The 14,726-nt window shown below is 41.2% G+C and overlaps 3 protein-coding genes across 3 annotated transcripts in view; 1 reads left to right on the top strand and 2 right to left on the bottom strand.

Moving 5' to 3' along the window:
* pcnt (pericentrin) overlaps positions 1–6,876 on the bottom strand; it is a 53,321-nt gene extending 46,445 nt beyond the window's left edge. Inside the window, 5 exon segments of the mRNA XM_048235694.1 lie at positions 154–297; positions 639–788; positions 2,482–2,667; positions 3,247–3,426; positions 6,654–6,876. Coding sequence (XP_048091651.1) covers positions 154–297; positions 639–788; positions 2,482–2,667; positions 3,247–3,426; positions 6,654–6,701 — 708 coding nt within the window. The 5' untranslated portion in view covers positions 6,702–6,876.
* A 1,493-nt stretch (positions 6,877–8,369) lies between these two features.
* zgc:112416 (uncharacterized protein LOC550509 homolog) lies at positions 8,370–12,600 on the top strand. Its single transcript, XM_048235223.1, is given in 9 exon segments — positions 8,370–8,519; positions 8,691–8,748; positions 9,073–9,146; positions 9,570–9,628; positions 9,630–9,765; positions 10,033–10,147; positions 10,574–10,719; positions 11,018–11,187; positions 11,737–12,600. Coding segments are annotated over 9 exon segments (831 nt in total). The 5' UTR covers positions 8,370–8,465; the 3' UTR covers positions 11,756–12,600.
* LOC125288980 (targeting protein for Xklp2-like) lies at positions 12,591–14,713 on the bottom strand. Its single transcript, XM_048235693.1, has 5 exons — positions 14,575–14,713; positions 13,659–13,760; positions 13,459–13,570; positions 12,982–13,148; positions 12,591–12,710 (listed from the first exon to the last, which is right to left on the bottom strand). Exons 1-5 carry the CDS (start codon positions 14,638–14,640, stop codon positions 12,591–12,593), a joined length of 567 nt encoding a protein of 188 aa, XP_048091650.1. The 5' UTR covers positions 14,641–14,713.
* Positions 14,714–14,726: the final 13 nt, after the last annotated feature.

Genomic DNA, 14,726 nt, shown 5'->3' with positions numbered 1-14,726 from the left:
TCAAAAACGCAAATATCAAGAATAAACATGCGTGTGCATGTCAGTTCCTGTAAACTGTGAAATGTTTAACACAAAAATAAGTTTGCTGTCAATTAGATCACATATAATATATTATCAAATGATAATTTGTATATTTGCTTGTTCTAACTCTACCTGCTCCAACTCTTGCAGCTGCTGCAGCAGAGAGTCCACATGGGACCCCTGGTCCTGAAGGTTCTGCAGCAACGGGCCAACATGCTGCTGAGCCTGGCTGAGCTCAGCACACCCCTGGCTCTTGCTCCGCAGGTACTCTTTCGTCTGAGTGGGAGAAAGACATGCGTTCCAAGATGAGGACCGCAGATTTTTCAGGGCAGGGCTCCACTTCAAGAGTGTGGGTCGTTTTTTAACATCAAGGACCACATTGTGTCCACATATGTCGTCGTAGGGGGATGTTGAAAATAGTAACTAAAAGGCAGTGTGAGTGTGAAACTGAAATGAACTTCTAATGCTCTACCTGACACCAGGTAATGACGTATGATTATGTAAGTTCAATATTTCAGGCCACGGAACACTGACTGTACAGCAGCTGTGCGAGTGTGTAGGTGGGAAGGGAGGGAGAGGGAGAGGGAGAGGGAGAGGGAGATGGACTGAAAAAGTACCTGCTGCAGTTGCTGCTGGAGGGCCTGTATCTGATCCGTGAGCTGCAGTGCCTCCCTCTGCACTTGGTCTCGGCTCTCTAGTGCCGCCTGCAGGTTCGTGCTGAGCTGAGAGATGATCTCATTCCTCTTCTCCACAGCACTCTGTAATTGCTATAATGCCACACACAAGAAAGGTTCACTTACAGACGGTTTCATATGCTCTCTGTTAGGATGAACTGCAGTGGAGACAACAAAAATGGTTATAGACCAGGAGGTAGGAGGGCCCAAAAATTGGGATATACACTACCAGTCAAAAGTTTGGAGACACTTAAAAATGTCCATTCCACTCCATTATAGACAGAATACCAGCGGAGATCATTTACATTGTTTTTTTTACTCAGGGCAGCAGTTTTCAAATTACATTATGTGCTTACATAATTGCAAAAGGGTTCTCCAATGTTCCTTTTAAAATTAGATTCAAATCAGATTAGTAAACAGAATGTGCCTTTGCAACATTGGATGAATGGTTGCTGATAATGGGCAATGTAGATATTGCATCAAAGATCAGCCATTTCTTTCTACATTAGTCAAGAACCCTTTTGCAATTATTTAAGCACAAAACATAATCTAATGTAATCTTAATGTAAAACTGCTGCCCTGATTAAAAAGCAAGGCAAATGATCTCAGCTGGCATTCTGTCTATAATGGAGTGGAATGGAAATCTGTCTCCAAACTTTTGACTGGTAGTGTACATGGTGACAAAATATAGCAATAAGTGCAAAGGTACACTGAGAATACACACAGGTATTGGCTAGTATACTACAGATGACTGGCCCAACACACAGCACAGAGATGTTCACCTCTACCTTGGCATGGATACTCAAAAAACAATTTTATTCTGACCCCACACTGATGCTATACCGACACTGTTGTTTAATTTAATTAAACCATCAGGGACACACACACACACACACACACACACGAACAATCTTACTGACAACCATTTCCATGAACAAGGTCTTTCAAAATTCAATACCATTTCCGTAATCTATTACAGTTGCCAGAGGCCTTTCCCGACAGTTAACAAAGCAAACTAATGACAAACAGTACAGCTGCAAGCACAACAGACAAGACAATCAATACAAATGACTCTTACAACAAATTCCACAAACAAACAAACATTCATTGATGTGCGTGTGCAACATTAGTGATTTAAAAAGTGTCATACTGGCATAGACTCACATCGAGACACTGTTTGCATTATCACTGATGTGTAAATAATGTGGCAAGCTTAGCTCTCTAGAAGGTAAAGCCAGGTACACACATTACAGTTGAAAGACAAAGGATTAAAATCTTAGGTGGTCATAAAGCGCAGAAATAAAAAATGTGGTGTATGTGCCAAGCTATTGCATGAGCTTTTCTATTTTTTCCTTCTCCATTTGTGGTTTGTTGTGCTGTGAATCAGACTCACAGCATTCACAAGTGGCGACTAAATGAGATGATGCATGAAGGGTTTCATAATGTCATATTCAAGAGAGGAAAGGAAAGGCACAGGGCAAGTGAATTACTCCAATCACAGCTAAGGATGAGTACAGTGCTGCCTGGGGGCTTCAGATGCACTCCATTACTGTACACCCAAATTAATCCATATAAACAAACACATTGCCAAGCTTAGTTTTTGGGGTATGACGATCAACATCTCCACTTGCTTGTAGGGAAATGCTACTTCTGCGCTGTGCTTATTAATTTTGAATATGCATGCCGGTATGACCTCTGGTGTAGCCAGTTCCATTGATTATAGTTTGTGTGTGTGTGTGTGTGTGTGTGTGTGTGTGTGTGTGTGTGTGTGGGGGCAGGGGGCTACCTTGAGCTGCTCTTTGCCTGTGTGAGGGACAATCATTGGCCCCACGTCCTCCATTTCCTCAGGCTGGTCAGCTGCGGCCATGTCCAAAAGGGAGCTCTGCACCTGGGTATCTGCATGATCTGTGAGCCTGCTACACTGCTGGAGCTCCTGGTCGCTGTGGTCCACACCAGAGGACATTGGAGAGTGCTGAATGGTTGTGAATAAAAAGGAAAAGAAAGGGACACACACGCACAGGAAGGAAACGTACGGAAGCATACGTTATTGCTGGTTGTGTTACCATGACAACATTCCCCCCTCCAGCATTCACATGGCAGCTGACCCATTTCTTGTCTATGGAATGAGTAAGGGGCACACACGCGCACACACACACACACACACACACACACACGCAAACAAACCAAGCACCAAACATACAATCAGGGCAGTGAGGGTGATGCACATTACAAGAACTACTGGGAGCAAAGCATCGACAGATACATTTATCTGCAATGTTTCTTTGCACTGATTTACTTTTCTTTTCACAACACCCTGAATAACATCAGACTTTGTCAAACTACCGACTACCAAGGTCGGTATCAATTGCATTCATTTCACCTATTCACCAACAGCTATTTAACAACAAAGACAGTCATGTACATGCCAAATGTACAAATACACATCTGGATTGCGTGACATTTTTATAGCAGAGGTTTTAAAAAAAAATGCCACAAAAATACTACAAAAACCTCACTAAGAGACACAAATGATGAAAAACTGTTATCAAACCTCAGACGTGGTCCTGCAGTCCTGTCCATGGTCAGGCTCGTCCGTCGGGCTTGCTTCTAGGTGGCGCTCTTGCGCCGTGCCGTTGTCATTCTTCTGGACAGCCGAGCCCTTCCTCTTCGACGTCTTTTTCTGCGTGCTCCCACCGTCACCTTTCGCACGACGCTGTCGATAGTCAGCAAGCTGTGGAAGAGGTTGAGGGACAGGTAGAGGGACAGGTAGGTGAGAATCAGGTAACAGGAGCTGAGCAGCAGCATGCTAACAGCTATTGGCCATTGGAGACCGGAGGGAGGGGGTGAACTACAGGTGTCATCCAGGGTCAAAATTCACGCAGCCACTCTGAGGTGGGGGGGAAAACAAAGTGCCCTCATCACGTTTGATCTCAGCCGGAAAGCTGTCCCATTGGCATGGCAACCAAAATGGGGAAGGGATGCTGTGGTACACAGTACCCCATGAGCATCCTTCGAAAGGAAAACTGAGAAAAGGAAGAAGGAAAAAAGTGGAGAAAAAGGAGGAATTCAGTTGACTCTTCCCGTCTTGGAATCCCAGTCCTGGCTTTAAGTGTACAGGCTCTCCGGTCTCCCATGGATGGACTCACTCGAGAGAAGGAATTTCCTGAGTTCAGAGGCAAGCCGGCTGGCTGCTGTTCACCCACATCACTCTACAGACACCTCCCCTCGTGTGTGTGTGTGGCTTCTAAAGCTGCTTACGCTAGATCACTGCGCTTCAAAAGGAGCCCACTGAAGTGCCACACACACACATACAGTACATGCGCACACACCCACCCACGAACCTTTTATCAGCCACACTTCACACAACAGGAGCTACATCCACATCCTACATACAGAATATTGTGAAAGACACTGCATTAACACCTGTCCCAGGGACAGAAAACTGAGATTTGCAACATGTCAGTCAGACAAAAAGAAATGTAATTTACTTATGAGGTCATTCAGAGGTGGAGCTTGTCTTGTGAGGATATGGAGATTAAGGAGGAGCTTGTCTAACTAGTGATGTAGCAATACAAACCTCTACATCATCTCACCCTTTCCCTCTCTTACACACACACACACACACACACCTGATTAAATCCATGACGGAGCTATCCCTTTAGACCAGCTTGGCCAACGTGGTTAATAGTGACCTAGTTCTGCATGCAAAATAATCCGAAAGACAACAAATGTGGATGGCATTGGCAATTCAACGCTCTCCAGCTCAGTGTGTGTGTATGTGTGTGTGTGTGTGTGTGTGTACGCATCAGTCTACCCCTCATCTCCCCCATCTTCTCTTCACGCCGTCATGTCACATGAGATGCAAATATCAGAAGTAGCCTGAAGCCATGTCTGAACCCAAAAACAGATCGTGGCAGGAGCACTGAGTGTAAAAGAGCTGCGGCTTGTCTCCAATAATCATAACACGTATTTATAGGTGATTTCAAGTGTTCTCTTTTATAATATTGGAAAGTGTCTGTAAAGATATAAGATGATTGTCATAGTTACTAGTGACTAGCAACCAGTGCAACAGCAAAATAATCTGTTTATTTATAAAACATTAACCTATAGGCTTTGTTCAGTGGGATAAGGCTGAGCTTGGCGGTTCCATAGTGATTAAACAAGTCCCTGGCAACCACTTAGTCAGTTGAACAATTTGATGATTGGACAATGAGTTTGAAATGCCATAAAATACATGCATTCCATTCAGCAGTCATAAAATTGTAAGACCTTAGTTGCAGTTCACAAAGTGAGCATGTCTTTATACAATTACATTTCCTATGGGATGAATGCCAGACAAATTCAAAGTAGCAAACATTGATTGGAAATATTTGACGCAAAAAAAATCTTGCGAGGTTTACATGAAACATATTCGGTTTCCATTTCGTGACATTAGTCTGCCATCTACAGGAGCAAACAAGAAACGATTAAACTATGGAAGCGAAACTCACTTGGTTCTCACAACATGGCCATGAGCTACGCACTATCCTTAAGCAGGGGAGTTTTGAAAATTTAAACAAAAGACCAAAACGACAGCCTTCACATGAAAATAAACAAACAAATCAGCAGTTACGTCTCAACAGCTATAAGTACAACTAGTATACATCCTAACATCAATAGGGAGAGTGCTTTCAACCAGTTAGTTACCCTGAGCTGGCTGACGGCATGCATTGACGTAAATGCTTACAATGTCCTAAATTTAACTCGGCCACCTGCGAGATGGGTTGGTCCTACCCGGAGACAGGCCTGTGTCAGATTCCCACCCTCACATATCTACTACCAACTGCTCCGCGGCTGTCTACACGTAAACACTACAATTCGCCACTGTATGATAGCCTGGTGCTGCGTCTGCATTAGCTTCAAGAGCAAATGAGTGTAAAGTGCACTGACCAGGTCACTGCACGATCTCAGACATAAGGCCATCCTGTTCACCTCAACACCTTCTGTCCACCCCTTGGCAGACATAAGTTACTTCTATTCTTGAGCAGCTTCGCAGTGTCACGATGAACTTAAGGCAAGTTAGCTATCGCTAACGTCTGGTGGGCTATATTCTAAAATAACATTATAGCCTCGTTATGGCAGCATGAAATGTTGCTAAATAGAATCAACTGAAAATCTTCTCTTTGTCCACACTGCAGAGGGGCATTGCCTACAGCAGCTGATTGCACTTGATGTAAAAGAGCTAAACAAAAGGACTGTGTGTATGCCACAGCCGTACAATGCCCAATATCAACCTCTTCGTCATGTTGTCATTCAAACACATACAATAGGGTACCAAATCAGAAAAAATAAACATATGGTTATAGTAACAAAAGCTTAGTCTACTTCTGTAAATTGATATAACGTTAGTTAAGCACCATTCAAATCAGACAACGTAGATTAGTATTGCAGCACTCTGACGTTCAAGGTAAAATAACATATGATGGCAATGTTTTATGATCAACATAACGTAATCTTCTACCTTTGGGAGACAAGCCAACTTGATAGATGGATTTGAAATGAGCTGCTATAATGTGTGTTATACCCCGAACTGTTGACTAACGTTAATCAACTCAGAAAACTTTTTCTCAACACCAGTGCATCGGGTAACGTTAACTAGGAACGGCGGCAACATTGTGCTAGGATGGCTAAGCTAGCGACAGTTGGCCATCTAGCTAGTAATAACAAACAAATTGTAGCTATGCAGAGGATCTCTCAGCATATTATATTAATGGCAAAGCCAAGGTAGCACAAAACCCTACGGCAGTCAAACAACACTGGTCAGGAAAACTAGCGTTAGTGGGTTAATACTGCGGCAAGCTTAAGTTTAGCTCGTTAGTCTACAAGCTAGAGCTAGGTTGCTAGCTTACGTTACCGCTATTGTATCCGCAGGGGGGGGGGGTAGTATGACTTCACCAGCTAACATTTAAGTTTACAAACCTTTGCTCGCCCGGCTTCGACTTTTCTCCTCCGTTCATCTTTATCCATCTCCTGAATAAAATTAAACCATAAGAGAGGTTCCTTCTCGATGCAACACTCAATTTGACGGGGTCTCTTATTTCTTAGCTACCAATCTTGAAGTTGGAAAGGAATCCTCAGAATAACTGTCAGAAAGAAATTCAACATGGCCGCGAACTTGGTTAAACTCCCCCCTTATTGGTTAGATCCAATGGATGAGACCTATCAAAATCAGCATGATCAACTTTGTGGCCAGTCAGATTTGTGCTTAATGTCAATTTACTTAACTCCCGCCCACTCACTCCAAGAATTGTAACTGACACATTGTCAACCTATAAGAAACATGCATTTGACATACAAATACCAACAGACACTTTTTGTAACCAGTTATTGTTCTTACAGAATTTTAGACCCAGCCTTAAAAATCTGTTTTCAAAACGCCAACTTTCATCTGCACCAGCTTCATTGGTTCCTAAAGCAACACCCATACAGCTGTATCAGGTTCCTCACCAATAGAAATAGGAGTGTCTGTAGCCCGGGTGAATTAACTGGACCAACCGCATGGCCCAATGCCCAAAAGCCTTACATCAGTTTGAACATCTGAACATTCATTATACTGAAATGAATAGTTTAGTGATCTTGTTGTTTAGTGATCTAATTAGGCCCAATAAAATCAATATGTACCAATCACAGCACCTTTATTCAAATTAAAACTACAAGTTTAGTTGTACTACTAATTCAACTATACATGTAATTACACTTATACATAGCCTTATTCTACTGCTCTTCATATCATCCATCCTGCACATACACTTATTCTTAATACTCTTATAATGTTGTATCTGCACTACAATGGTACTGTTACCACACTGGCAATAGCACATACTGTACATATCTGTCTAGGTTCATACTGAATATCCATATTTATTCTGTTTTTCTCATAATATATTCTGTTAATACACTGCATCTATATTATTCTTACTACTATTATATTGTTACTGCTGCTACATTGCACATATCTGTACATGTTGTTCATACATTGTTCATAGCCATATTTATTCTGCTCTTATAAAGTAACTGCTAATACACTGCACATATTTATATCTAATTTATAATACTCTAAACCACCTTCTGTAAAACCAACTACATACTCCTGTCTACACTGCACTATATTTCTTGTCCTGCCTATGCACCAACTGTCTATACTTTGTACATCACATTGCACTTTTCTGCTTTTTTTGCACTAGACAAACTGCATTTCGTTGGCTTTGTACTTGTACCCTGCACAATGACAATAAAGTTGAATCCAATCTAATCTAATCTAATAGCAAGGTGCACATGTGTTGGACAGAGGAAAATCAGAATATTCCTATATGTAATTTATTTGTCTTTATTCATCGCCAGTCAATTGCAGACCAGTTATCAAGCCATCTCATTTTAAAAAGACATTGGAACAGAAATGGTGATTGCTGTAGGCCCTACAAGCTTCTTCAAAACCCTTAAGTGTTTCAGTTAAGTAAACTGTTAGTGTTGTGTATAGGGATCTCTGCTGCATAGCAACTTGAGGGCTTGGCCTACTCAAAGATCATTATAGTGTTTCTGGCAACTAGGTGATTGATGTGAGGAAGTAACCTATGCTATACACAAAACTGAGAAGTAGGGTATATATTTGTATCTGACAAACTTAATGGAGTATATTGACCTATAATTCCAAGGTGGATTTAAACCTATGATTCAATTCTGTTTGGAGAAACCACTTTTTTTATTTTTTCTTACCTCTCTAAACCTGCAAATATGAATGATATGGTAGACCAGATGACAAGGCTGAAGCTGAAGCTGCTGGAGAAGGTGAGTGTTTGAGTGAGACAATGTGCTTTGAGCGTTTGCACTGCATGAGGTAATCACTTACACAAAACAGAATGATTCATTCTATTGTGTCGTTGGTGTATTTGTATGTGAATGAATCATCTGAGTCTGTGCTTCTAATGACAATATTTACTAATGTATCATTCACTACAGAGACTTGAGAATGACAGGAACAATTATGATGAGAGGGGTGATTCAGCTATTTCCACAAGTAAGTTGTGCCATAAATTGATAACCTATTTATTTGGCTTACAAGTTTTCACGGCAATATACTGTATATTGAGTACTGAGTACTCGTGTATGTTTAATGTATAGTGGCAAGCTCTTGTTTCAGGAACTAGTGGAGAGGAATTTATATTTTCTTTCTGCTTAGTTTTTTCCAGTACCTCATTTGAGATAAAAGGCATAACTCTTTCCTATGAGGTCTTTACGCTCTCTGCTGGTTGAAGAGGGGCATTGCATTGGGAGAACATTTCAGAGGATGCCTAAATATGGGTCATACTCTTTCTTAACCATATTCTTTCTTTCATTGCAGGAAGTTATGATGGGCAAGCGGATGCCTTACATAGTGCCCTGAGAAGGAAGCGGAGTTTACTGCAGAGGCTCAGAGTATGTATAGTATCTATATAAGCCTGAGATAATTTGATGCTGACCATCTTTTATCATATATAGGACCTTGTTCAGGTATGTGGTATGTAATAATATTTACTCACCAGGTCTGAGTTGCCAAGAAATGATTCACCAGCAGACATGCCGTATCAAAATAGAGAAAACATAGACAGTGAACCCCAAGGCATGTTGCATCATGTCACAACAAGTTGTGATATCAGGGACAGCAGGGCTTCTTGGTGATCTCCATGAATTTACACCCTCATGAGCTTGAGTTTGGTTTGCTGAGTTATATATTAGAGAAGTTCTCATTGTATGGGTTGTGTTTTGTATTTTTTAGAACAGTACTACGAGACGCAAATTCAGAAAGTAGAATAATAACAATCTAAGTCTGAATATTTTCTGTTTGTTTGTGTCACACAGGAGCAACAGTTACTGGAGGATCTTGGAAGACCACATACATGGGGAGGGAGTCACAGGCAACGTCGCCCAGATCCCTTTCCAACAGCAAACCCTCCTCCGATTCACATATACCAGCCACCTCCACCTCCACCTGCCCCTGTCCACCAGCTGCCCCCACCACCTCCACCCCAGCTGCCCCCGAATCATACAGCAGATGGTAACAAATCCGAGCAGATCTGTCTTTCACGTTGTCTCTGCTCATACTGTAACTCTCATAACCCTATCTCAGTTGCCATTCAGTAGCCAAGACCTTCTAAGGTGTTACAGACTTAGATGGCGTACCATTACGCTCATTACACTTATTACCACTCTCTCAGAGAGGTCTACAGGTTTATGATGTTTATAAAGTCATTTTGAGTAGAGCTGTTAATGTGGTGCCAGCCACACCTTGCCACCTCATTTGTGTCTACTCTCCTCTCCCCAGCTCCCTCAACAACCAGCCACCATAATTCAACAGTTGCCTCAGCAACAGCCACTCATCACACAGATACCTCCGCCTCAGCTGGCACCGCCATACAAATCTGGCAGCATCAAAGAGGGTACAAGTGATAATAATAAACTGTGTGTGTGTGCGTCTGTGCATGAGTGTGTGAGTAGAGAGAAAGAGAGAGAGAGAGAGATAGATAGATAGAGATAGATAGATACTTTATTGATCCCCAGGGGGAAATTCAAGGACTCAGTAGCATACAGACATCACACACAACATGCACTTACAGCAGAAAAAGAAGTATATAAATATAAAAAATTCCACTGCACAATAGAGAGAGTAGAAGATAAGAAATATAAATTACTAAAAACTATATAAACTAAATAATAAAAAAATATCCACAGTGTGACGTTGTGCATGAGTGAGTGAGTTACTGTGGTGAGATTCATGTGTTTCACGTTAGAATAATCATTCAAGAATTACAATTCAACAATTGCAATTACAATTCAACACTGTGGACGTGCCTGTCCTTCCACAGACATGGTGGAAATGATGCTGATGCAGAATGCCCAGATGCACCAGATCATCATGCAGAACATGATGCTGAAGGCCCTCCCTCCCATGGCTCTGAACTCACCAATGGGAGCTGGTCATAGTGCCCCCTCAACCCCACACTCTGTAGTGGTCAGTCATTCTTTTTTTCAACAGTTATGACCATCTCATTTGAAATTATTTTTTTTATTGTCTCACAACTGCACATTTTATTTCAAGTTAAAGGATAATTCCGGTATTTCCCACTCTAGTTCATCCCAAGCAAACCAGAAAAGGGACTCAAAGTGCTAAATACCAGAATTATCCTTTAACTGACCAAATACCTAGCTGAAAGCTTGTATACTTTTCTCATTTTAGAGCAAGTATCAACTCTGTAGAGTTTGTAGTCTGTAGATTGTGTCATCCAGTTCTGCCCTTTGCTGTTACCCAGGAAATGTACCCCAAAGCAAAGGGCAGTGCCATCCACCACCACCATCACTACAGCCCATCTGGCCCCCAGCTGCCTCCCATTACCTATCCAATATGGGGCAGCCAGGGAGGGGCACACCAACCCTCAGTGCAACACGTGATGGGGCCAATATCACTCCCACCTTTAAACACGTAAGGGGCAAAAAGATCTGGGTCTACACCTGATCCACTCACCTTGATCTTGCTACAAGCCTCTAGCCTTTCCTCTTATGAGATTTTATCAGCATAAACTGTGCACTTTCATCCTGGCTTTTGGCCTGTCTTAGCTATAAAAAAAAAGGTGTCGTTAAGTATTGTTTTGTAAGACGTGTGATATGACCAAAATCTCATAACACATATAGGCCAGCTCATATCCTGATAATGATACATAATGAATCACAATGTACCGGTAACACTTTTTCCTGTAAAATCAATGAAAAAACAGTTAATGTAAGCCATTTCGCACATTTCAAGCTATACTTAAAGTCTAAAATGCAATGAAAACAAAGGCCTCTTCCAGTAACCTGCCAACAGCAGCTAATTTTGGACCCTGTATGTACAAATATCACCACTATCAATCACAATATGACAATATGAGGTTGAATTTTTATCATGGGGAGGATTATCAAAATATATCGTATAATTGATAATTAACATGGTTTCTCTGCCTCTTTTTGGACACCTTTTGTTTTCCCATAACAGTGGCCAGAGGTGGAACTAATCCTTTTCCGGCAGAATGATGGATCACAGGCAAAGATCATTCTTCATAAAAATACACCACTTGTTTCCCAATCATGTGAGGTCACCTTGCCCACACCCTGAACTTTGCCGAGAGCCATTTGGGATTTTAAAACAGATGGGAGGAGTAATGTGGTGAGAACTGACACTGCACACAAACTCCATGCGTCTGGTTACAGAATCTCGCAGCTTCAGTGAAGGAATGCCAAAGGACTGCATAACAAAGCACTTTAATGGCAATTGCCAATAGCTGATTATCCTACATTTATTTTAATTACTAACAAATCATTTAATATATAATTCAGTTATATAGTTCACTATGAGAATACGTTGAAACACTTTATACATTGACTGAGAGCATAAGGACTGAATATTGTATGCAACATGCACCTGAACTTTGAATGAAGCCTTGATGTGTGCAGATAGAACAATATGTGTATAGAAAGCAGTTAAAGATGACTCAAGAGAAACCTTAAACCAAGATATTGGATGATGCACATTTTTTCACGTGTTCCAGCAACCCACACGAGACATACATTTGTTAAATAATCCAGTGTTTATTAAATATTCTTTATTTTGTATGTACAAATTCATAATATACAACAGGCAGCCAATACTGTTAAATTAAATCAAGTGTCAACATTGGATGACAGTCCATTGTTGAATAAAAAGTCCACTTAACCATGTGGTGTGCCCTTAGAAGCTTAGGTTGATTTAAAAAGAAAAGCACTGGTTTATGCACACTTGGGTAAAAAATAAAAACAATAAACTCTATATAAACTATGCAAAGTACAATAAATAAATACATTGTTGTATTGCTAAAATCTATTCCTAAAGAGTATTCTGTGAGAGAACTGGGGAGACTGAGGGATAGTCACAGGGATCTCAGCCTTTGGCTTCAGTGGTTTGTAGCGCCTGATACTTTGGGCTTTGTGAACCTAACAGCCACAGAGGATATTCAAGAAAAGAAATAATGTTGCTTAACATGAGGGTTTATGCTGGAAATTGATGGACGCAGTGTAGGTCTAGCATCAAGCAGTAAAACAAGCATATCGAGCTATGCTGCCTTCACCACTAGTGAGACATCAGCCACTGATGAAAACAGTGTTGTGCTCAAAAGCCTCCTAATCTAGTACTGCTATAGGTCACCTGTTGTGCTGAAGAGCATCCTAATCTAGAAAAAAAAAAAAAAACAAAAAAAAAAGTCACCTGTTCTCGGCGAAGTTTGGCAACGGCCACTTTCTCCATTTGCTCCTGCTCCCAGAGTCTTTCCTGCTCCATGACCACTCGGAGGGCTTCCCTGGACCTCTTCAGCTGGTCCAGCATCAGCCATTCTCTGGCCCTTTGTTCAGTTTGTAAATTGAATCCCACTGGAGCTACACAATGGATGACACTAATTTAAGACCCAGCAATAACTGCTAAAAGGGATGAATGAATGACTTGAATAGGATTATCAGACACTGTCAGAAAATGTGGGCACAACTGTTATTTAAAAGGATAAACATCTTCGAGGGCATATTTACAATGTCACACTTTCAGAAACAACATGAAGCGCATTACAAAAATGTATTCGGCAGTTCAATTGACACTTAATAAAATTCATGTGTGGTGGAAATTGTGTCGAAAATCTGTTAACTGAACTCAGCTCATAGCATCTTGGAACTGCAAAAGGATCAAATTACTTACTTGGACTGGCATGATTCTCCTTCCGAGGCCTGAAGGGTTCTTTGTGAGTAACAGTGTTTGGTCTGGCTTTGAAGGTGACTGCCTCCATCCATCTCTTTTTCTCCTCTTTTATCTGAACACATGCCAAATGTTTTGTGACTGGTGAATAAATGCCAAAGTAACTCCATATTAAGAATCAGAATTCACATAAAAGGACTCACCTTTTGCTTTCTACGCTCAGCTTTAATAGTCACCCGTTCATCAGCTAACAGCTTGAAGGGTTGAAGTGTGGTAGGGGTCACAACTCTCTTCACTGGCACACCCTGGGAATAAAGGTTAGAGACACACACACACACACACACACACACACACACACACACACACACACACACACACACAACACACACACACACACAGGTTAGGACAACCAAACAGACCCCCCCCACCCTTTATATAGAGTCCCAAGAGTCCTGCTAGTATTCCATCTTCTCCATAGTGTGTAATATCTTATTCAAAATATCCATCTTTTGTACACAATATGTGATAAACCCATTTGCATAAAATTAAACAAACATTTCCAGGATTTCACTTAATATTGTAAATGACAGAAATAAATACTGCAGTTGCACTGTGCTGAGAATACCCAAAGCACACATTCTGGTAGGAAACTGAGCACAAGTGATTTTTTTTCCCCTCTTTAAAACAAAGATCTGTTCTGTAAAGAGCCCTGATGGACCACAGAATTGTTTAAGCAAATGGGAATGGGAGATGGTTTACTTCCTGGTCAGTGGTGTAGTCTAGTAGTTAGCTGTAGTGGATATATTGTGATGTAGTTAGCTGTAGTGGGTATACTGTGATGTAGTTAGCTGTAGTGGGTATACTGTGGTCAACCCCAAATGTTACTATGTATCCTTGCCTTTAATTGGGTATACTGAGATGGTGATGCTTTTTAAGTGGATATACAAGTCCTGCATATCACATAGACTACACCACTGTTCCTAGTCCAATTGAAGATTAATACAAACTACACCATCAACAACAGCATTTGCAGGATCACAGGATGTCACATTAGGCTACACCAAGCAGCTAAAACTCTTTGTTGAGTCAATTAAAGGTTGTTTCTGAGAGCCTACTTACCACCACCCCAGTTAATATTGAGGCAGGAAGAGGTCTAGCATGGAAATTGAAAACCTCCATTTCCATCTAGGTTTTTTTCAGGCATGTGCTACAGCTTGTTATATGAATCCTAACCTTTAAGCTCTGAAGGGAACTACCCTATAAAATGGGGG

This window comes from Alosa alosa, chromosome 23 (genome assembly GCF_017589495.1).
Source record: "Alosa alosa isolate M-15738 ecotype Scorff River chromosome 23, AALO_Geno_1.1, whole genome shotgun sequence".
Taxonomy (NCBI): Eukaryota; Metazoa; Chordata; class Actinopteri; order Clupeiformes; family Clupeidae; genus Alosa; species Alosa alosa.
This window is presented reverse-complemented; position numbering and strand designations above follow the sequence as displayed.